Raw genomic sequence first — 24,657 nt, forward strand, 5'->3', positions numbered from 1 at the left:
GAACCTTGCTATTGTCCTGATTTGTCAGTGAACATAACCACAACCAAGGACCACCTAGGCTCCAGACCCTGGTATTACATTAGATGGTTATGAGAAGGAACGCAATCTTCATTTTTTTTATCATTATGAAATAATTTCTCAAATTATGGTACTTTGCTGAAAGCCAGAGATACCAGTTTACCTTTAGATATAATGAGGTCTCAAATTATAACCAATATAATAAAATTCATGAAAGGATTAACAATGAGGGGGCACAGATAGAAGATCATTTGCAAAAGAAGTAAATGTGAATGCGAGAAGACAGCTCTTACACACAATGAGTAGTTAAGGTCTGGAACATGTTGCCTGGAAGTGTGGTTCAACTGAGGCATGCAATATTCAGGGTCTTGGGGAAAAGCCAGGGGAAATCACACTGAACTGTAATGTTCATTCAGAGAGCAAGTGCAGACATGATGGGCTGAATGGTTTCCTTCTACACTCTTAAGAATTCTGTGAAAATATGAAGTGAATTTATGATTCTCAGGATTGCCATGAATATAAACCACACTAACCTTCAGCAGGGACACTAAAAGTTCCTCGAAGTCACCAGAATTCTCTGACTTGAGATCATCCTTTAAACTTGAAGCATTCTCTATGGAACAAAAAGAAATGATGAATACTGTTCATTCTAATAAAAAGGATTGTTTTCACTGGGCAAGGTGAAAATGCTGGATTTACTTCTGTAATGTATAAAGCCAAGCAGGAATATCTATATATGCAAAAGCACAAAATACATGTTGAAAATTCAGGCAAATTACATCCTCCTTTTCCTTAGTAATAGCTCGCACCTGAGATTTGACTGTGTAATGCAATGGTGTAATTGAATGTTGACTTCAACATTCCAGTTTTGTTAAAGCCTCCATTTACCTTGTTATCATATGGAATAATTTTAATTTCCTCAGTGCCTATGCCTGCAACCCAATACTACACTGAATACAGTGCACAGTAACAGGCCATTCAGATATTAATCTATGCTCGAGTTTATGCTGAATTGATGCCTACCGATTTACATCTAATTCTATCAGAGTAAACCTCCCTTTCCTCCCACCTCATATACTGACCTCTACTGCTCTTTAACACACCCTTTCTAATTTGCCTCAGACACTTAGTGGGGTAGTGATTTCCACATTTTCACAACTTGCTGAGCAGAGGTTTTTGCTATTAGGTTTTTTTTAAAATGATAGCCTCTAGTTTTGCTCTTCAAGTGTAACAATATCTCTGACTTAATACCTGCTGTAATTCTGAACATCTCTTTTAGGTTAGCTGTCAGCCCTCTAAATTTCAAGGAAGAAAATGACCTGGGATGCCTATCCTTTCCTGGTCAGTATAAGCTCAGTTTTGGTGAGGATGGAACTCAGCATGCAACAGAAAGCAGTAAGTGAGGCGTATAGTATGCATGCAAGTAGAAAGGAGAAAATCAATCATCACTGCCTCCATCAAAAGCACTGGACAATCCTGCAGCCCCTTCATATCAGAAACAAAATGATAACTAGACAACATTTGTCCAGGTGCTGTTCAAATCAGTAACTTCAAGAGCTGCAAGGAGATTAGTTTATGAAAACCTATCAACTGAGAAAAATAAATGTTAGTTATGTTGTTATAGTTAAATAATTGGAGATAGAGGGCATTGATTGATTAAGGGACTACAACTAGTCCCTTTTCTGCACAATTGACAGCTTTACACGTAGGGAGAATGGCAGTCATCAAGAATTAAATCTTAGAAAATTTGGAACTCAAAGTTATCATAAGACTTTAATCATCAGTGTTTAGTATAAACAGGAGATTGGCAAAGGTGTTTCGGTAAGGTGGGAGTGCTTGTAGAGAATGCCTCACCAACAAAGTAGCCAAACTATTGAAGGTCCATTCACTATGGTCAATTGAGGTTGATAATATTTTGGAACCTGCCTAGTCAATAGTTGATGAGGCACCACATATCTCATATATGCAAGGTTTTGACATTTATGATGAGCAAAATGTGATAGATCAATGGCCAGGTGGCAATAGGCAGAATTATACAGGACAGGACTATTATATCTGGAGGACAACTGCCTAGATGGTGGATTCAGATCACATACATATTGTGTGAATGGATCTGTGAATGGAGGAATGAGATTGTGGCTGCGACAGTAGGCAGTGATATTGGCAAGCTGCAAGATTTGCTAAATGTGCAAGATAATGGATAAGCAAACCTATAGGTTGAAAGAATTCAGTGGGCAAAAACAGTGGAAAACAAGAAAATTTAGTGCCCCTTCCCAAAATAGATCTGGGAGTGGCTCTTAGGGTGGAAAACATACATACAGAAATGAAAGAAGTGCTTGATCAGATAGACAGCCTCTCTAGTCCTACTAGCAAAAATCAGAATTAGAAAAATTAGAATACCATGATAGCTTCATCTGTTAGAATACTAACATGGTACTGTGTTAGTATTCTAATAGATGAAAGGCTTAACAGAATCAATTTTTCAATGTATAATTTCAGTTACATCACACTGTAAATTTTTTACTATAAATTCTGTGTGTTAGGATTGAGCCCTCCACTACCACCTGATGAAGGAACAATGCTCCGAAAGCTAGTGTGCTTCCAATTAAACCTGTTGGACTAAAACCTGGTGTTGTGTGATTTTTATCTCTGAAATTAGTCACTTTTCATGACAGTTAACTTGTCAATCACCCAGATGGATGTTTGAGTGGAGCTCCTTTTACAATATTCTTGATGAGTGAAAGTGGCAAATGTTTTTTCTTGGTCTGGGAAGTTCAGAATAAATGAAAAGAGTAAAAATTACTTTAGCTCTGGAAATACTGGCTCCGGTAGAAGTAATAGATATGGAGTTTTACTGGTCATATACTTTGGGGGAAAAAATTCTATAAAAAGATTATTTTGAAAACAGTCTGCCCATTGAATATTATATACATACTCTGTAGGGCAACATATGTAACAAAAGTGTGACTGAAAGAGAAAAGGGGTAATACTGATCTTGTTGATGTCAAGAGGAATGTTAGAAAGAGAAAAAAAATCTCCAAGATAAAACGGATAGATGATGAAGGGCTTTTTCCCGAAATGTCGATTTTCCTGCTCCTCGAATGCTGCCTGACCTGCTGGGCTTTTCCAGCACCACTCTGATCTAAACCCCGCAAGTCATTAATTGCCATATTTCTGTACAAAAGGTCAATTGGAGGTCCTAGAATATTAGGATAGTAGATTTTCTTCCTCAAAAAAGGATAACAATCATTTCACAATCATTAGGTAATATTTTCCAGATTTTACTGAATTCAAATTCCACTATCTGCTGTGGTGGGATTAGAAGCTAGAACCATCAACTGGCATTCTTTAAAAATATATTTCAGTCATGGGATGTAGGTATACTGGCTGGGGCAGCATTTATTGCCTAAGCTTAAATGGCCTTGACAAGGTGATGGTGAGCTGCCTCCTTGAATTGCTGCAATCCATGAGGAAGGGAATGCTAGGATTTTATCCCAATCACACTGAGCGAACGATACTATAGGGGTGGCATGGTGGCTCAGTGATTAGCACCGCTGCCTCACAGCACCAGGGTCCCAGGTCCAATTCCAGCCTTGGGCGACTGTGTGGAGTTTGTACATTCCCCCAGTGTCTGCGTGGGTTTCCGCTGGGTGCTCCGGTTTCCTCCCACAGTCTAAAGATGTGCAGGTTAGGTGAATTGGCCATGCTAAGTTGCCCGTAGTGTTAATCAGAGGGGTATGGGTGGATTACTCTTTGCAGAGTCGGTGAGGACTTGTTGAGCTGAAGGGCCGGTTTCCACACTGTAGGGAATCTAATCTAATCTATATTTCCAAATTAGGATGTTGATTGGCTTGGAGGAAAATGTGATGATGTTTCCATGTATCTGCTGTCTTGTCCTTCTAGTAGTGATAATGGGTTCGGAAGGCGATATCATAGGAGCCTTTGGAAATTTCTCCAGTGCAGCTTGTAGATGGTACATACTGCTGCAAACTGATTATTAGTGGAGGAAGTGGATGCTTGTGGATTTGATACCAGTCAGGCAAGCTGCTTTGTCCTGGATGGTGTCAAGCTTCTTGAGCGTGTTGGTACTGCACTCATCCAGGCAAGTGGGGAGTATTCCATCACATTCCTGACTTGTGCCTTTTAGATGGTAGACAGGCTTTGGGGAGTCAGGAGATGAGTCACTCACTATAGGATTCCTGGTCCCTGACTTGCTCTTGAAGCCACAAATGTTTATGTGGTTAGTCAAATTCAGTTTCCAGTCAATGGTAACCCGAAGGTTGTTGATATTTGGGGATTCTGTAATGGTGTTACCTTCTAATGTTGATGGGCGATGTTAGATTCTCTTGTTCAAGATGGTCATTGCCTGACATTTGTGTGCCATAAATGTTAATTGCTACTTCTTGGCCCAAGCCTGGTTATCAGCTAAGTCTTATTGCATTTGGCCATGGACTATTTCAATATCTGAGGAGTCACAAATAGTGCTGAATATTGTGTAGTCATCCTCACTTCTGAACTTATGATGGAGGGGAGGTAAAGTAGCTGAAGATGGTTGGACATGGAACATTACTGAGGAAATGACAGAGATGTCCTTGAGCTGAGATGACTGAATTCCATTACAATTTTCTTTGTGCCAGCTATGACTACCAGTTTTCCCCCTTACTCTCATTGATTGGATTGCTAGTTCAACAATGGTACCATTATTCTATTCCCACACAATATAGTGGCATTTAAAACCATATCAAAGAGTGTTAACCTGGGCCTTTGTATTACCAGGCCAATGACACATTATATCACACCACCATGTGGTGCACAGAAAAAATTGGGCAGTCCTTTTCTCTTCGCCTGTTTGGTTTGAAATATTGTTAGTGTGCTATAATGTTTTGAGGGAAGTCTGTTCATGATATGCAATTAAATAGTGAAGAATATGCAGACAGAGGACATTGATTAATTAAATACCTTGAACACATACTTCTGGGACACTAGATGTTTTTTGTTTAAAATTGAGACGCTCACATTAGTTAACACAAACAGAAGAATTGATATCTAAAATGTATATCACCAATGAAGTTCAGATTACACTTGACCTTCATCTAGGCACATTGAATGGTGGTGGTCATATGGAATGGTGATGTTCATATTGAATGGTGGTACAGTCTCCAAAGGTCTGTTCCTGCACCTAGTTTCCATGTTTCTATGCTTCTAGACATAAAGTTTTGCTGAATCTGGCAAAATCATTTTTAAAAAGTGGGCAAGTCTTAAACTATTGTCAATACCAACTGAAGGACCCTGTAAAATTAAAAGACAAAATTTAATTGAAAAACACGCTATTTATATAGAAGATTTTGCAAACAACCCAATAACGTTTGAAATTGTTAAACAAAAAAAAGTTAAACTTTTCAGTTTGTACTTGTCTGCACAGTTTGCAAGTATTGCCAATACACAGTAATTCTTGCAAACTGTCCTTAACAACAAAGGGCATTGTCTTTCAGCAATCAAGTGTTAATAAATCCTAACTTCTGAAATATATAAGCTAAGTACTCAGAACAACTTTGACTATTTTTGTCATGGTTTTAATTTAGTACAGAAATATTTCTTGGCCTCAAGGATGGAAGGTCAGCTGGTTTTAAGTGGATTCAATATCAACATCCTCCAAATTCTTCCAAGAGAAAACACAGATGGTAGGAAGCAGTCATATATTCCTTACTCGGATTCGGAATTATTTTCTAGAATCATGCGAGTATCTCCTCTTGATCACATTCTGAACTTTCACACTGCCTTTTGCATTTCTTTCAAATGCACACACAGTAACAGGAAAGGAACATATCCTACCAACTTCCTCTAAATCTAGTGTGTCATAGTTAGTGTTAGCGGAAACCTCGCATATTAAAAGAAAAAAAATGCTATAAAAGAAACCGTAAAATCCATCAGTAAAATATGATCTAGTACAGCGGAACTGTCACTTGTCCATTCATTTACAGTTAAACTTTAGTATACCAACTCAGCAATTTAACAAATTAGTTCCAAAATTGTATAACTCACACCAGGAGAACTGGGTATTTCCAGATCTCAAAACTAGAGGGCATATTTTTATCATGAAAAGAGAAAGATTTTAAAAAAGACATGAGGGGAATTTTTTTTAAACACAGAATGACTTGCATGTGGAATGAACTTCCAGAGGAAGTGGTGAATGCAGCTACAATTACAACACTTAAAATACATTTCAATACATTTCAATAGGGATATGGCCAAGCGGAGGCAAATGAGATTAGTTTAGTTTGGGATTATGGTCGGCACGGACTGATTAGACTGAAGAATCTATTTCCGTGCTGTATGACTCTATAACTGGATTGAGAACTTGTAATAATTAGATTCGTTTAATCAATAATCTTAACAATAGAATTAAATACATGCCAAATGCCCCTAAAGTCAAAGTTATTTTTACAAAATACAAATGCTGACTATAGTAATATAATAGACTTCTGGTGACAAAGGTTCCTCAGTTTTAAGTCACTCACAGGATGTTAGTGTCATTGGCTGGGCCAGGATTTACTGTCCATCCCTAGTTGCCTTAGTGGTATAGTTCATTTGGTGTAGGTACACTCATAATGCCTCGAAAAAGGCTTTCCACAATTTTGACCCAGTGACATTGAAGGAATTTTAAAACAGGATGGTGAGTGGCTTGGAGGGAAAGGTATTTGGAAGGGCGAGAAAGAAAGAAAGATGATGAGGGTGAGAAAAATACAAATACAGCAACTGGTAATGGATGGAACTGGTGGAAGGAAAAGCATTCAAATCTGAAGCATGGACTTGGAATATTTACAGTGAACCTAGTTACAATGACAGCTCCTATCAACATTAGACATTAAAGTAAATATTTTACCTGATTGGTAGGCTTCAGCAAGTGCCCAAAGTTGTTGGGTGGTCCGTGTAGCAAGAATTTCTATTAGGACATGCTCATCAGTTCCAGCACCCTAGTAAACAAAAAAAAAATTCTAACCACATACACCATGATCTCAATCAAATTTAAATATAGAAAATTAAACTCTGTGTTGGCACTGTGCCTTTAGGAGGGATTTGTTCTATGCTGTTTCTCTTGCAGAGAGGTGTTGCCACAGTGGTGTCAGAATATCTGCTTCAGAAGCAGTGGGTAAACAGCATTGTGCTTGTTGAATTTTTTAAAAAATTAGACACAAGAAACACGAGTGCATGGTGTCAGTCTCACACAGAGCCAGGGTTTTAGTTTTGCTTTCAGTCAGGGGTTTGGAGCTGCTGTTGAAGCTGATAAATGCAGCTCTCTCTCTCTGCTGCAGCTAAAAGCTTGAGTTCTCTCTCTGCTGCTACATTGTTTCTTTGCATGTTCTTTTCTCCTGGACTGGAGCAAAGATAGCATGTGAGGAAAATCTGTTTGGCTATATTTGCCTTTGCCAAGGATGTGTTGATGGGATGCTACTATATTGGAACAGTTGATGACTGGTAGTTAAATAATATAAAATTTTGTTAAGCATTTCAGTAGAGTTAAAGTTATGCCAATTTTTTTTGTCTGTGTTTTAATTATGTTGTAAGAATAAAGTGTGTTTTGCTTCAAGCCCAGTCGTGGACCAATTGGATCATATTTGGAATACAGTGCCTTGCACTTGCCTTTAAATAAAATAAAAAGTCTTTGTCTAAGCTTTCTCCTTGATCTATTTTTGAGGGGAATTGATCTGATCTGTAACAACCTCATCCTAAAAATGTTACACAACTATGTGTATAAACTTTAACCTTTCACCTTTGCTCAACATTATGATACGTCTTGCCACAATTTTTCATCTTGTGGTAACCAGTTAGCAATAATTCTGTTGGGTCTTCAATATACCTCAATTTGCACATTACGATCTTAGGAAGATAATAAAGAAAATGCAAGAATTGTTTTAAACCTATTTTCCAGGCTAAATCGCATGCCAGGATAGGATTCTACTCACATACTGACTTTCTACCATCTCAAGCAGGGGTTATATTGCCCCCAGGGCAGGAAATAGACAATTGTATTATTTCCAGGATGGGAACTTACCTCCAAAAGAGTAGTCATTTGTTGGGATTTTCAGAGAGGTGGAGTCCCTTTAATTGGCATTTACTGACTAATTCCCTGCCCAATTAAAGGCAGTGCCTAGACTTTTGAAGCTGGTTAGCAAATTAGAAATTTTCCAGCTTGACTGTAGCAGCAGATTATGAAATGGTAATTAAAAGGTAAAAGGTGATTCAACAAGGAAGCCCTCCTTCAATGAAGTTGAGTCATGGTTTAATAGCACATGTCAGGGCTACTGAGAATGACCACAGTAGAGTCATTTGAGAGATAGATAAACCACAATACAAATCAAATAAATGTCAAAATCTTTAACTAATGAAAAATAGTACATTTGGTACTACTGCAAAGTGGGGGGGGGGGGGGGTCAGGAGAGAGACATTCCTCCACAGAGTTGCTCACAACTTTTCTTTCACCCAGGTAGACAGGGAATGCCTTTAGGTCTCGTGTCATGACCACAGGTCATAACCTCAATATCAATATGACCATAGGTATTCAAGTGGAACATTTTTTTGAAAGAAGAGATGCAGACAAAGTATGACTGTGGATGTAAATTTCACTGCTTGTTAAGAACATCACACCTGAAAGTGTCAAAGAAGCAAAGAGAGATATGCATTACAAACTGAGCTGTCATCTCCTGACAGATTCTCAGACTGGGAGTGCGATAGAAATAAATGCAGCAGTTTGGACAAGAGAGATGTTTGCATTTTTCAACAGTACACAGGTTCAGGGGTTAAGAGCCATTGTGAAATCTGGTTCATGATAGTTTGCTGAGGTACATGTCAGTGCTAGCTTAGTTTATGTGCTACTGTGCTGTGAAAGTCAAAGATGAAGAATCAATGACTAATCACCCCTACATTGCAGGTAAAAGACTCTCTCCACTCTCTCTGAGGGCTGTCAGTTTGTCAGCAAGACGTTTAAAAGGAAACAGGACTAAAGAATTTAATCCACCTGCAAAGCCAAATATCTCAACATTGACTCCTCAAGCTTTCTAAACTTCACAAGTGTCCCAGAGGTCAGTTTATACATCTTTCAATTTGTATTTTTTTTATTCATGTGCACACAGATTCAACATGAGAAGTATATTACATTAAATGTCTATAAGCAGAATATTTTGTTAACTCAAGACAGACTGATTAAATTGGCTAAAAACAAAGACACTTGATCGGAGAGACAAGGGAGGGGATCCTTTTTAACTAATTTTATTGCAACCAACTGAAGGGGCTGCTGGATAAAGGAGGAGAGGTGATTCATTCCTCCCCACCCAGGAGGGACTTGGCCATTTGTAATACCTCACCTAGTATTGTAATACATTCGAGAACCCTGGCCTAGGAACTGGTCATAAAACTGGTGCAATTGCTGGACTTCTAGCCTGTCACTCCGCATCCCTCTCCAGACAGCGCCATTGGTCCCTGCCATGAATCTGGAGATTAATTGAAAAATCCTAGTCAGCCTCCTTTCACTGGGATTAATAACTGAAGCACATCATCAATTTGACTGGGTACTCATTGTGTAAGTGTGGCCCAGAAACAATCAGAGCTGTATAGCATGTAAACAGACCCTTCAGTCCAACTCGTCCATGCCAATCAGTTATAAATTAACCTAATCCCATTTGCCAGCATTTGTCCCATATTCCTCTATATCCGTCCTATTCATGTACCTATCCATAGGATAAATTCATGAAACTGACATATTGGTCAGCGGAGCTAAATTTCAGCCACTCCTATCTTTGACGTCAGCTGAAAATTCGGCCCCAACTGGTGTCAAAGTTCAACCTAGACACCAAGTGCTAGCAGACTATTTGACCTTTACAGTGTCAGATTTTAACCTTTATCTGCTGTTCACACACTTCCATTAAGCACAGCCAACAACAGCAGGCCGTATCCTTGCTGTGAAAATAGTGCCACTAAAGTGTCCAGTGGCTTTTCCCATTCAATAGTGATGACACAAAAAGCACGTTGGCCTAGACACTGAAACAGGATCTTTACCTTACCAACATTAGAAAAAAATCCAAAGAGACCCCGAGCATTGGCTGTCATTCAAATAGAAATAAAGCTGCAGGAGGAGCCTAAGAAAAGGAGAAAGAGGGCTAGCTATGAGGATTGTAGGGGTTGTGGATAAATTTAGTCCTATAGGGATTACAGGGTGGGGAAGCAGTTGGTGACTGCAGATAGCACTAGCAGCCTGTTGGAATGGGGACTAGGAGAAGAGGAGATGGCTTACCACAGATTCATAATTGAAAGTAAGAAACTCAGCTGTTTATTCCAGCTATCCTGTAGGCTTGGTTGTTTCTTGCTGATATGGTTGCCTTAGAAGATACTATCTTGCATTGCAGTTGTCAAGTAAGCATTTGGTTCAGTATTTACACATTTTTGGTACTTAAAAAGGCCAAACTAAAAAAAAGGATAGCTATGACTTACTTCCATCGCATTTGCCATTTCCTTTGCATCAAATTTTCCAGGAGTCAGCATTAGACCTTCAGCCACACATTCAAAGTACCCTCCGAGCTCCGATTTCAATTCATCAATTAGGCTCTATTGTAAAATTTAGTTACACATTATTCAACACAATAGAAAAAGTACAGAATGGTACTCAAAGTTCTGTTGTGACTTGCTTTTAAGAGTTTCAAGGACATGGGGTGGAGATGCAATTGAATATATTTCACAACTTCTGTAGCAATCATCTTAGTGATCACCTTATGGCAAAGAATTACAACAATCAACACCCTCTCCTTTCGATTCGGTGGATGCGAGTCTCATTGTCATACTCTCCCTCCAATTTGCTGTATATTTAAACTACAACCTCTTGACAGCTGGAAACTGGACTTCAAGCACAGCTGTGCCATTGCTAAGATCTATTACATTCAGCACCATAACATTTCTGCTGCTCTTGCTAAAACCTTCATTAATGTCTTTGTCACCTCTAGACTTTCTTTATTCATTCAAGGGATGAAGATGTTGCTGGCCAGGCCAGCATTCATTGCCCATCCCTAATTGCCCAGAGGGTGGTTAAGAGTCAACCACATTACTGTGAGTCTGGAGTTAGATGTAGGCCAGACCAGGTAAGGATGGCAGTTTCCTTCCCTAAAGGACATTCCCTAGATGATTTGGAGATTCCCTAGATGGGTTTTCTGACAATTGACATATCGTCATCATAAGACTCTTAATTTCAGGTTTTAAATTGAATTCAAATTCCACCATCTGCCGTGGCAGGATTTAAATCCGGGTCCCCAGAACATTAGCTGAGACTCAGGATTAATAGTCCAGCAATAATATCACTCGGCTATCTCCTCCCCCTTGACTATTACAACGACCAGCTGACCTCTTATACTTTATTGTCTGTAAACTGAAGGCCATCCAAAAACTTCATGTTGGCCATGTCCTAACAATGTCAAGTTTATCCTGTGCTTGCTGACCCATATTAAGATATTGTGTAGTTGAAAGCCAATCTTCAAAATCTCAACTTCCTACAAGACCTTACCCTATCCTAAATTTATCTCACCATCTAATATAGGATTGTTCCTAACTAAAGGATAATAGACTTCCTGCTTTTGCATGGCGTAATGTAATTAGGTTAAATAGACATCAGTTGTTATACTTCATTGTAAGGACAACGTATTTGTTTCATTGACAAAATAAATCCATATTTTAAAGAAAAGATTAAACAAAGCATGCACTATAGTATTTAAACTCCACTTTCTATTGATGTTTCTGATCTGTTAGGAAGGTAGCAATTCTGATTTTAAAAAACTTCATCCATCTATTGGACAAAGTTATCTTTATACAGTCAGAAATAATGTTTTTTTCTCTCAAGCACGTAAGTGCCTAGAAAGTGTTAAGTGATGTTCATTACCTGATCATAACTTGCTTTAAATGCTTCAATTATTTTCTGTCGTTGAAGATTGGTGCGAGTTGTCAAAATATCGATAATTTCATCTTCATCAGTTCCTGGTGAATTAACAAGGAAATTAGCATCATATTAAAAATTCCAATTACTTTTTTTTTTACAGATATACCATTGAAGCAATAGACTTGCAATGGGGACTTTTTTTCCCCAGGCTTCATCATTGATCTTCATGGAAAGGTGATGTTTGCCATTGATGGCAACTCATCCACCAGGTGTTCCTGCTCAGACTTTCCAAACAAAATGACAGCATCTGGTGACATAAGTACCCATGGAACCAATTTGCCCTCGTGTATGGATAGATAGAGAATGGAAAGATAAAATGGGATGGCTGCATGAACTAGAAATAGTCCTTTGTATATTTAGGAATCATGTTCTCTTCATTGAGTAACAGTTATCAAAGAGAACGATAAAGTGAAGGGATGTTCTAATACACTTAGGGCTTAATTTTCCCATTTCCTGGAAGTAAAGAGTAGGGAAAATAATGAAGCGAGTTGGTCCTAGAGGAAAACTTAAACCCTTCTCACCACATCAACAATTTTGTGCTGGATGAGCAGGTCCACTGGGGAGTTCTATTGACTTGCAAGCAATTAAGGCTATGAAGTAGTCATGAAATTTTAAGTAGGGGAAACTAGAGGCATGAATGGAGGCAGGGAAGGGGTGGCAAAGGGGTGGTCTTGATAAGTGATCCTCCTGTCCCTGCATCCAATCTGTTTGGAACACTCTCACCACAAACCGTACCCCACAGATCGAAATGAAAAAAAAACATACATTCTCGCTACTGGATCTCGAGGAGTAGGCCCTAGAACCCAAAAGCTGCTGGTTTCTGAACACTGGCAGCTTCTGGTGACCTGCGTCATCAGTGGACATCAGTGATAGGAGGAGATACACCTACGTACACCCATCAATGCTTAAAATGAGCTGGCTGGCAGGTGATTGGATGAGTTCTCTTGCCAGTGGGGGATGACATGCTTGACACCCCGACGCTTAGATGGAAAAACAAAAGAGGGAAATTTACATCCTTAAACTAGGAAGGTTTCCTGCATCTAGAAACATGTGGAAGATGAAGCAAGCACATAGAATGATTGTGCAGTTTTCCATTCCTAGAATATGATGAAACCTGAGGTTATCTGATTTGACAGATAGTTGGCTGACATGCTCTCCCATTCCTGGCTCCTGCCTTAGGCATGTTGGAAGGATTTACAATTTCATAAATCAGAGTATGAACACACCTTCTGTGGCTATCAAGTCCTGGGATGAAGCTTATATCCTGAAATGTAGTCACTTATGTAACACAGGAAACACTGTAGGCAATCTGTGCACAGGAAGCTCCCACAAAGATCCATGTGAGAATTGCTAAATGATATTGTATGAGCAACAGCTGTTAGCCAGTTCACCAGGACTTGCATTGCCATTGGACCCAATACACCATTTGACACGAAAGACAGAACCTCCCTTTAATGTCCCTTCTGAACAAGGTACTTCCAATGGTGCAGTTTTCCCTCAGTACAGCATTCAAGAGGTGAGAGAATTGCCAGGCAAGTCACATCTGATATAATAAAGGAAAGATTTACGAAGAATATTGCAAAATACTTCAAACAAAATACAGTACTTTTCTGAGTTTATTCAGGGTGAAAGCCACACATGAGAGAATTTGTTTGCTTTTTAGGCTGGGAATTTGAGTAAACCATCTGCTCGGGTCATTGATTTATGGTAGCAGCAGTAACATCAAAACAAGATTTTTTATTTGTGTAGCTTACAGGGAGGGGAATTAAGAAGACAATTTTCTTTTCTGAAGAACGCTTTGTTTTAGAGGTCACGGAATAGCAAAATGTAGGATGGTAATTTCACTTACAAAGTAATGAAATACGGAGTTATACAATATACAAATAAAACAGTTTAGGATATTTGAAAAATTGTATTCTTTTGATAAATGTATCTGTGCAAATGAGCATTTTAAATTAAGCTCCATTGTAGATCAAATCTTGCAATGTATTACAAAATATAGTTCTTGGTGCAGATGTTAACTGGAATGTGATATCGCTTCTAGCCTTCTCCAAGGCTAAGCTTTGCATCATATTTGTGAATTTTAAAAACTAAAAAGAAACTGACTAAACACTTCTAAAAATAAAATTACATCAGTAAAGCTAAGTTAAGATCCAACATGTCTTTAATACTCAAAAGTGCAATGGGGAAAGCGTTTGTTAACCCAAACAGTAAGGATATTCAATATTTACTCACTTAACTGCAGGAAAGGAGGGGCAACACACCAAAGTGGAGCTAACAGTAAAAGTGGCTTTATGGTGTTAGAACCCCCACTGAATTTTCATTTTTAGCAATTTTGAATTATGAGCTGGAAATGACTGGTGAGGTTTAGGACAGCCCATGTTAAAAGGGGAAGAACAGACCAAACAAGCTTTGCTTGCTTCGGAGGCTAATTGCAGGATGAGCCTTGATTAAAAGGTTCTACAGACGCAGCAACCCGAGAAGGGCACTGTGGTGAAACAGAAGTTGGCATTAATGAGGTCAGTACCTGGGAATTGGTTCTAGCAAGTCTGAAAGATGCCCTTAGTTCAAGCAAATGGCAGTTGTTGAATGGTAATTGAGGCCTCATTGAAAAAAAAAGTACAAAACTAACATTCTCTTTGCTGGATCTCTTCAGGAGTAGGCCCTGACTGACTATCCCTAAGACCCAGAAGCTGCTGGCTTCTGAATACTGGCAGCTTCTGGCAACCTAGGTCATCAGTGGAAGTCAGTGAAAAGGGGAAATATGTGCCCATCAATGCTTAAAATGAACTGACTGGCAGGTGATTGGATGGGTTCTCTTGCCAGTGGGGTGGCAAGTTTGTCACCACCTAACATGCCTGCCTCACACTTAGAAACAAAAGAAAAATTTACATCCTTAAACGAGGAAGGCTTCCCACAAGATAATGGAGGAGTTGATTAGCCTAAGATGGCAGAACCAGAATTAAGGTATTTTTTTCTTGAACTATGTTTTCTGAATGATGGCCCTGGAATGTTGCTGAGACAGCATGAAGGTTTGAAAGTTCCTTGCCTAATTTGATACACCAACTTCCAGAAACCCAGAGAGCAGAAAACCGAGTTAGAAGTATTGCTGCCTTTACCTGAGTGAACTGAGAGGGTGGCCCTTATCAACGTTTCAAGAAAAATAGCTAAGAAGTCCATATTTATGCTTGTGAATCAACATATCATGAAGGATGTTTTAGTAATCTGGCCAGTTTTGTTATTTTTAAAATTTAATTTAACTGTGTTTACCTTTTCTGTCTTTTGTGTGAATGAGGGCTTGAAACAATGCGATTCAAATTTAAAATGTAGACATTAATCAACTTACCGTGTTGTTTAATTTACTCTCTGCTAATATCATTTTTATTTAATCAGTGGTTAAGTCTTTTGTTTAAGATACAAAATGATTGTCCAGAAATTAATTTTCTCTGGGATTGGTTTTTCAAAAGTCTGCTTAGAACCATTGGAGTGACTATTTGGGGCCTTTGACAGGTTAATTGTGCTGTATTGTAAATACAGAAGTAGAAATATTGATTTGTCTGTCTCCGTATCATAACAAAAGTCACGAGGAGATTGCAAATGCTACACCAAAGAAACTTATTATAGAACAGGGAGAACCCAGAAAATTCTGATTCTTGACATTACATTTAATGCAATGTTAGACTTCTTAAAATCCTATGTCCCTTTTCCTGTCTGTCAAGAAAAAACTCTCCTCTTGAACTGGTCACAAGTATTTTCAAGGTTGAAATGCTGACAAGTTATTTTAGCTCGAATAAAATTCTGAAATGTTCAGCTCCTTTCATTGAGGATATGATTCCAGGTGCATCATGTTAACTTGTGAACAGAAAATATTTACAAGATACACAGAATACAAAAAGGTATCATCATTGCATTCCTTCCATGGTAACCAGAGACAAATAACAATTTAAGTAGTTTCAGAACTCAGTGTTGTTGATGCAAAATGTTAGGTTCTGGCTGGAATATTAACTTGCCTCTTTCTTGATGCGCGGATCAAACTGATCTCTAACTCCTTACACCTATACAGCATCTGTAGAGTAGCAACACATACAAAAAAGGTGTTTTATGGGAATAATCAGACAAAATTTGACAATGAGCCCAAGGAGGAGATATTAGATCAGTGACAAGGTCACAGATGTAGATCTAAAGGAGCATCTTAAGAGGAGAGAGGGGTTTGGAGGTGGAGAGGATTAGAGAGCAGAATTCCAGAGCTTAGGCTCTGTCTACCAATGAAGGGACATAGCAAATAGGAAGTACACAAGAGATTGGAATTGAAGCACTCCAAATTCCTTTTAAAAATCTTAATGCATGAAGCTAGAAGTGAAGCATTTGAATAGTTAAGTGCACCATAAATATTTTAAACAATTGAAACTATTAGAATGATAGTTAGCAAAATAATTGACAAAGGATTGGTTGTGTTTTCAGTATTCACTTTCTGTTACCAGTAAAAGTAAGCTTTTAGTTTACATTAGTTTTATCTTCCTATATTGAAAATAAAATTCATTATATGCTGCAATCATTGAAAAATTAAAACTCTATAAACACAGGATATACTGAGACATGCATTAGAAACTGGATTTTGTGTTCTTAAATGCCTTGAATGCCTTGTAATAATTAATTCTATACCTCATCTCTGTCCTCTAACTTTTACCTGTTCTAACATGGACAGTGCAGATTATCTATCAATTACTACAGTAAAGCAAGTCCATGCATATGTAACCCAATGGAAAATAGTGCTAAGAATTAGATGACATAAACAACTGGTCTAAATAAACTTGTGAATAGATTAACTGTGGTTTACTTCTAAATATGGGAATCTCAACGTCACTTTGTTAAATGAAATAGAACTGATCTCCACCCAACATCTTTTAATGCTTTAATTCTAAATTCTGGAAATTCTACAATTGCAGTGAGAAATGCAGACAAAGGAGATATTGTATTTAAATCAGGGAAACGCCTCTTTATTTCATCAAAGCTGTCATAACCCAATGATGAAGTAAATAGACTTTTACAAAAGAAACCAGGTGTACATGCCTCTTAAAACTTTCTGGGGCAAACAAAAAAAAAATAGGAGTTACATTTTAACAGCTTGTTATATTTGATTTGAGGCAAGCATTAAATAAATCCACCCATAACATAGCTCTCAAAATCTACAACTTCATTTTAATGTGTGTCTTCCTTGTGCTTACAAGGAGCCAATTCTTTTGATGGAGAAGGCAACATTTGGCCATTAGTGAAGCGACGTTGCCTCCATAAGTGTGTTACATCTGGTGAGGCAATGCTTGCATTATCTTATATTCAATATTACACTAGCTATGGATGAATTCGCTAGACACATATGACAGGTAACTATTATATTCAATAATTACATCTACAGGCACAAGTGTCTGGACTCACGTTAAGTGACACAAAGCAACATAAAAAGATGACAGAGGAGACATTTATACCCTGTGGTGTAAAATTATGTCCCAATACATGTGTGAATCATAATGTAACACATGTATTGGGCCAAGCAGTGGAATGTGGTGAAACGGTTAAAAATTATGTCCCAATACATGTGTGAATCTAACCGGAATGGAGGTGTTGCTTAGTCCCGTGTGAATCTTATTACACACCTCCCCGTGTGAATCTTCTTATCTGTATGTAACCAGAATGGAATGTGTTTTTTAGCCTTGCTCTGCTGTTCACATGAATGTTTATATCTGGAAAAGAGTATATCAGCTGGAAAAGTCTCCAGTTCGGTGAGTCTGCTCCGGGGTTACGTTTAACCGCCGAGCGTGGGTTGTTGGCAACCGCTCTACGAGAACTGACGGCTCCCAGTTCCGGTAACATGTAGAGTGAGTATAAGCCAGACCCGTTGGTTGTGGCGACGCTGCGGGGAATAAAATGCCCATATTCTAGCAGACTCGCCTCTTGGTCGTTTGTTCTGTGTCAGACTACTCTCCTACGATCCTGACCTTGAGAATTTTTTTAAAACATACCCTCAGATTACTTGATGCAGCAATGACATCATGAGCTGGTCTGAAAGGCACACTAACCATGAGACACAACAATAGGATCAGCTCCAACAGACAGTAGACCATTCTCATTTGTTGGCAATGCGCCATTTCTATCCCAGTGGGATTTCATTTTTGCAAATTATATCCAAGCCGGCATATTAAATATGGTTCATCTCCTTTGGTTTTAGCCATGTTTTTAAAAAAACACTATCACTATTTTTTAAAAATTACTTCATTTTCTAAATAGCTATAATTGAATATTTTTTCTCTGGATCTAAAGATCTTCTGTACAGGGAGATTTCCTAGTTGACACATTCAACACAGCAGCATGACTTAAATCGTATCTATCTGGTGCATAAGCAAACAGCAGCATTGAAATTCTTAAGTGGGTCAAGGATCTTTGTGGAAATCAATTTAGACAAGAATGTAGCAAGAATGCATCCATTATCTTTCTGTGTTTTGCAATTTTAAAGGTGTTTCTTTCCTTTCAAAGAAAAATAATCTTCAATCATAACTATCTCCCCCTCATTCACAGAGAGTGAATATCCAGAACTTTACTAGCAGAATTCAATGGCATCAAATTGATAAAGTTTACAGATCAAGGAAGGGCACTATATATACATGGGACCAACAACTATTCATAATGACTTTAAGCAACTAAATTAGATGGCGCTTATGGAAAAGGAGCTAGGAGCTCGGCTCAGACATCCTGCTCCACTCCATTTCAGCTACTCAATGCAGTTCTCTCAGTTCCATCATGCAATAGCAATAGAGACATTTATTGAAAAATTTCAGTTACCTAGTCCTTTCATAGCACTGCGAAGATTTTCTGCATCATGGTATGCATTAAAGCCAGGATATGGTTTGACAGTGGCTCTTGGCTGCACAAGGAAGAACAATATAGTTACAATATTTTACCAATCATTTCATTAAGAAATTTAAGATGATTCAGATGGAAACATTCAACAATGGATCATTTTGCACAAATTTCATAAGAGTTACACATTTTGAGGATAAAAGCAAAATGGATACTGGAAACTTGAAACAACCACAGGATGTTGGAGAAACTCTGTACGTCTGGCAGCATCTGTCGAGATAAATGTTTTGAGTCCAATAGGACTGTATTTTAGAACTTTCCAAGGACTTGTCTCTCAAAAAATTACAAGTTATGAGGATTTTTCCTCTTCATCACCTAGGTGATGGCCTAGAGATATTATTACTGGATTGTTAATCCAGAGACCCAGATAATGTTCTGGGGACTTGGGTTCAAATCCTGCCATAGCAGATGGTGGAATTTGAATTCAATAAATATAAGAGTCTAATGATGAACATAAATCTTTGCTGATTGTCAGAAAAACCCATCTGGTTTACTAATGTCCTTTAGGGAAAATGCCATCCTTACCTGGTCTGGCCTATGTGTGACTCCACACCCACAGCAAAGTGATTGACTCTTAACTGCCCTCTGAGCAATTAAGGATGGGCAATAAATGCTGCCTAGCCAGTGATGCCTTCATCCCGTGATTGATTAAAGAAAATTTAAAAAGTTTTGTTCCCATCTTTCAACCATAATATTCAAAATAGATTAATCCCCTTAAATCTGCCATTTGGTCTTTATTTAAAACTATGGTGAAAATAAAAGGTTATGGTGAGAGAATGGCTGGGCAGTGATTATTTATTAATCTATAACCAGCATGACCAGATCGTTGTGAAGATGGGTAAGACTTCAAGTTATATTCTTTGCTTAAATTAGTCCAGGAATATTATCCTTTGCAAGATTTTGAGATGGCCACAGTTAAAGACCATGTCCAGTTTTGGCCCTGACATGGTGTGAGGTGGTGGTTCTGGAGAAAACATTTGCTGCTTTCACTATTCTTCCTGACCTTGAAAATTAAAGCCCATCCTCACTTCCATCGTACTCATCAATTACTGTTTATTTTCTCCCCAACATTCTAAACATGCTCCCAATCAGCACAAATCTTTTGTGTAACTTTATATCTTTTTAATTATATCGTTTCATGGGATGATTGTGTTGCTGGCTGGGCCAGCATTTATTGCTCATCCCCAGTTGAGAAGGTGGTGGTGAATTGCCTTTTTGAACTGCTGCAGTCCATGAGTTACCCAATCAGGTTTCTATCCTGACCACGGTATCAAAAATCACAGAACACATCCTATGTAGCTCTGAAATATATATCTTTATCCTTCTCAGTGTCTGCATCTTTGACACTATTTTCCTCCCATATTTCTCCTCAATAAACTGCCATGGATTGCTGTTACTTGTTCAATTCTTACCTATCCAGTTAAAGGCAGACAGTTACCCGCAATTACTTCTCCCATTGGTGCATAACTCCAACTGAAGACTGAGTATTCTTTTCAGTGTCTGCCACAATGCTATGCCCTAGACATCAATTCCAGCCCTTTCCTCAGAACTATTTTATACAGGGAATCTGTAATCTCAGTGTCGTATTTGACTCTGAGATTAGTTTATATCCATAGAATGGGTGTACCATCAAGACCTGCCCTTTTCTATCTCCACTGCAGCACTGGACTCTGCTCATTTATTTGTCACTGATCTCTCAGCCATCCTTTTATTACATCAAACAATTGCAATGTACTCCTAGCAGCCTCTCCTACTTTCAGAAATTTGGTCATTCAAAACTCTGCTGCCTGCAAACTACCTCACATGAAGCTCTATTCATCTATTATTCTTATCTTTACTATACTATATTTGCTCCAAGTGGGCAGCACAGTGGCTCTGTGGTTAGCACTGCTGCCCCTCAGCGCCAGGAATCCAGGTTTGATTCCACCCTCAAGTGACCGTCTTTATGGAGTTTGCGCATTCCCCTGTTTCTGCAGGTCCTCCGGTTTCCTCCCACAGTCCAAAGATGTGCAGGTTAAGTGGATTGTCCATGCTAAATTGTCCATAGTGTGCAGAAATGTGCAGGCTATGTGGATTAGCCATGGGAAATGCAGGGTTACAGGTTGCAAATCCACGATGGCTGCCCATTTTTATCAGTGTCCATTTCTGACATTGTTTATGGCAGGTTACAAGAGTGTTACAAGGGGACATAAATTTAAGGTGAAGGGTGGAAGGTATAGGGGGGATGTCAGGGGTAGATTCTTTACCCAGAGAGTGGTGGGGGCATGGAATGCGCTGTCTGTGGGAGTGGCAGAGTCAGAATCTTTGGTGACCTTTAAGCGGCAATTGGATAGGTACATGGATAGGTGCTTAAGCTAGCACAAATGTTCGGCACAACATCGTGGGCCGAAGGGTCTGTTCTGTGTTGTATTGTTCTATATTCTATGTTCTATGTTCTAGTAATGCCCCTATAACAGGTTTGTCGTTCCCCTTTTTCCCCCTTGCTCTTAGTGTGGTAACATTTGTACTTTTGGGGCAAATAAACTGCTTCTGTTTATCACAGTAAGCTTCAAGAGTTGGAGTCAATTTCAATTCAGAAATATAAGCCAAGTGGGGAGATCATTTCAATTCTTAAATAAGGGAATAATTAATTTATTCAATTGGCCAGATCATTTAAGGTAGTATCTCCTATCTTTGTCTCTCATTGTTATAGAGCTCCAAAGACAAACAGTTAAAGTATCACACCTCAGCATTGCGAACATTCTAAGAACTTTTGTTGCATTTGTATAGTACCCTAGCATTTCGTAAACGTTCTAACTATGGTGTTACATTAGTTACTGGAGCATTTAGCACCCTCCAGATCATACCAAAATAGTGTTGTTGTATGGTAATATTGATGTGAAGACTTGTATCTGGACAATATACTATATTAACTGTCTCGATAACTGTGCGGAAATAGTCTGTATAACAATCACGTTCCTGTTTTCTTTTGGAAACTGGGTGTGACAGAATGAACAACTGTTCAATCAGGAAGTTCTGCCCATGGACATTAGAAAGGGGCCACACCATTTTCTGGATGAAATTGCAGCCATTCACCCACGAGGGCGAAAGAAATCCCTAGCGTATGGGGAAAAAAAAATCGCGATTCGGTGCTATGTAGTTAAAACCGAAGCTGAAATACTCTTGTACTTCCCAATTTGGGAGCAACTTGACCACGCCCAGAAACCAAGTGTAATTTATCGCAGGTATTTCTGAAACTGTAAATTCACAGCACACTGCTCCTCACAATGATATAATACTGGTCTTCAGAGGGGTTCTGTCTTACTCAGCCGTTAGCTACTAACTGTGCACAAATTTACAAAAAGTGTCAATGTTAATATAAGGGAGAGAGAAGGTGTCGATGGCTTCCCAGTTTATATTCCAATCCATCTGCGAGAAATCGGCTGAATTTAGATCATTTGCCATTTGAGATAGCATTGGTGACTTACACGAGATGGCTAAGAGATACCAAACTGGGGCACCAGAAGAAATGAACAAACCCTAAGGTGTGAAACATGTTTTTTTTCCGTCGTGCACTTCAAACGCAATGCATCTGAATTTGTAAAGCGCCCGAAAAAAAAATAACCATGCCATTTACTTACATTGTATACGCCCTTAGCAGCCATAATTTCGAAATTAGAAGTGTTTTTGTTTATAGAAAATTTGCACAGAAGATACAGGGTAAGCCCACCTCTCTGCTTTCGCTGTCTTAGTAAGAAACACGATCTGGCGATTGATTTGAGGATTCCTTTTAATGAAAACTGATGAATAGGTGTGTATAGGTGTGGCCATACAATTTTGTCCAGACTGGCTTCTCTTGCCTAAAGGAGGCGTTCCAGGAGCTACCAGTCCTGTTTGGCAGCATCTTCCAATGCGCCAATGAAAAGGCAGGTCGCCTCCGCAGTGAGACCCGCCCTGATGGAGTCTTTCTTAATGGATATACAGGGTTTGCTTCCATCCTGCCCGAAAGTCAAGACAAGCAGTCTGCAGAAATAATCAAAGCAGGCTAAACGACTGGTCGGGAGCCAGGGTGCAATCTCTGATCCCGAGCAGGACCTATTCCTGAAGTTGGGAAATAACCGTTTTTCCGGAAGTGTATGAGCAATCACCCAGCGGCTGCTGTTGACAGAATCCTACAGTGAGGAAGCAGACCATTCGGCCTATTAAGTTCACACCGACCCTTCGAAGAGCACCCCACCCTCCCATCCTATGCCTGTAACTCTGCATTTCCCATGACTAACCCAACCTAGCCTGCACATCCCTGGACACCATGGTCAATTTAGCATGGCTAACCCACCTAAACTGCACAACTCTGGACTGTGGGAGGAAACTAGAGCACACCCATGCAGACAGCGGATAATGTACAAACTCTACACAGTCAACTGAGGTGGAATCAAACCCAGACCCCTGGTGCTGTAGGTCAGCAGTACTAACCACTGAGCCACCATTTCATACAAAGTGGCAGAATCAGGTCTCTCGACTGGGTGGGAAGTTCAGTATTTTGGGTCAAAATAGAGGTCGTTAGGCTGAATTTTACCAAAGAAATCAGCTCAGTGTCAATTTTGGCATGTTTGTTAGGTTTCTCTCACTGATGGCTCCCAGACTGTTCACCTAAATGCACCACATTAGCTTTTTTTAATCATTCATGGGATGATGGCATTATTACCCATCCCTAATTGACCAGAGGGTAGTTAAGAGTCAACCACATTGCTGGGGGTCTGGAGTCACATGTAGGCCAGACCAGGTAAGGATGGCAGTTACCTTCCCCAAAGGACATTAGTGAATCAAATGGGTTTTTCCCACAATCAACTTATGGTCGCCACTAGACTCTTAACTCTAGGTATTTTTGAATTCAAATTCTATCATCAAACTCGTGTCCCCAGAACATTACCTGGTTCTCTGGATTAACAGTCCAGAGATAATACCACTAGGTCATTGTCTCCCCAAAGCACTTGCCATTGCTGGGCTATCCCAGAGGTGGCATGTTTCACCTGCAGTTGTACACTGTCAGGCACTGGCAGTTCAGAGCCACACTGCACATTTCTGTTTCCAAAGAGTTGCCCTGGAGGGCTAACAGTTTAGCTCCTGATTTTGCCCACAGGGAACTTTAGATCCTCCTGGATGGGGTGGTGCAGGACAGGGCAAATGTCTTTCTTCCAGACTGCCAGAAAAAACCGCAGCACCACACTCTGCCAGTTTTGCCTTAAGTTGACATCCAGGTCAGTGCCACGCTGTTGAATTCAGAAATGACAATGACCTTCATTGTTCTGTGATAATAAATGCCACTACCTTCTCTCAGATATGTTATACTTACTAATTGTGCTACAGCAGCCACCTCCCAGTAAGGCTGTTGCTCTACCATTCTCACCAATGCCTGCAATAAAATCGCTCGCTCACTCCCACCCACCCATCCAATTCCCTGCACCACTAATCTTGTGTGGTCTGAGTTATCCACTCACTCTGGACACCTTTCCTCACCTGTACCAGCAGTAATAGCTGCACCATCCACTTTCATCTCACTCAATTCCTCACTTGATCTCATTCCTGGAAAAAAGAGTCCACTACAGGGAGGAGAAAGTGAGGACTGCAGATGCTGGAGATCAGAGTCAAGAGTGTGGTGCTGAAAAAGCACAGCAGATCAGGCAGTATCTGAGGAGCAGGAGAATCGATGTTTTGGGCGTAAGCCCTTCATCACTTCAGGGTAGAGGAAGCTAAGATAGCTGGTGGGGTGCCTG

General features: G+C 39.4%; 1 protein-coding gene across 1 annotated transcript in view; it reads right to left on the minus strand.

The window, feature by feature from the left end:
- Positions 1 to 22,775, minus strand: part of LOC122541793 (annexin A4-like) — a 53,745-nt gene extending 30,970 nt beyond the window's left edge. The window contains exons 1-6 of the mRNA XM_043678776.1: positions 22,525 to 22,775; positions 18,827 to 18,908; positions 11,936 to 12,030; positions 10,504 to 10,617; positions 6,902 to 6,992; positions 552 to 631 (exon numbers count right to left, since the gene is read on the minus strand). Of these exons, the coding sequence (XP_043534711.1) occupies positions 552 to 631; positions 6,902 to 6,992; positions 10,504 to 10,617; positions 11,936 to 12,030; positions 18,827 to 18,908; positions 22,525 to 22,548 (486 nt within the window). The 5' untranslated portion in view covers positions 22,549 to 22,775. The remainder of the gene's footprint in view (positions 1 to 551; positions 632 to 6,901; positions 6,993 to 10,503; positions 10,618 to 11,935; positions 12,031 to 18,826; positions 18,909 to 22,524) is intronic.
- Between the last annotated feature and the right edge of the window lie 1,882 nt (positions 22,776 to 24,657).

Source organism: Chiloscyllium plagiosum, chromosome 38 (genome assembly GCF_004010195.1).
Source record: "Chiloscyllium plagiosum isolate BGI_BamShark_2017 chromosome 38, ASM401019v2, whole genome shotgun sequence".
NCBI lineage: Eukaryota > Metazoa > Chordata > Chondrichthyes > Orectolobiformes > Hemiscylliidae > Chiloscyllium > Chiloscyllium plagiosum.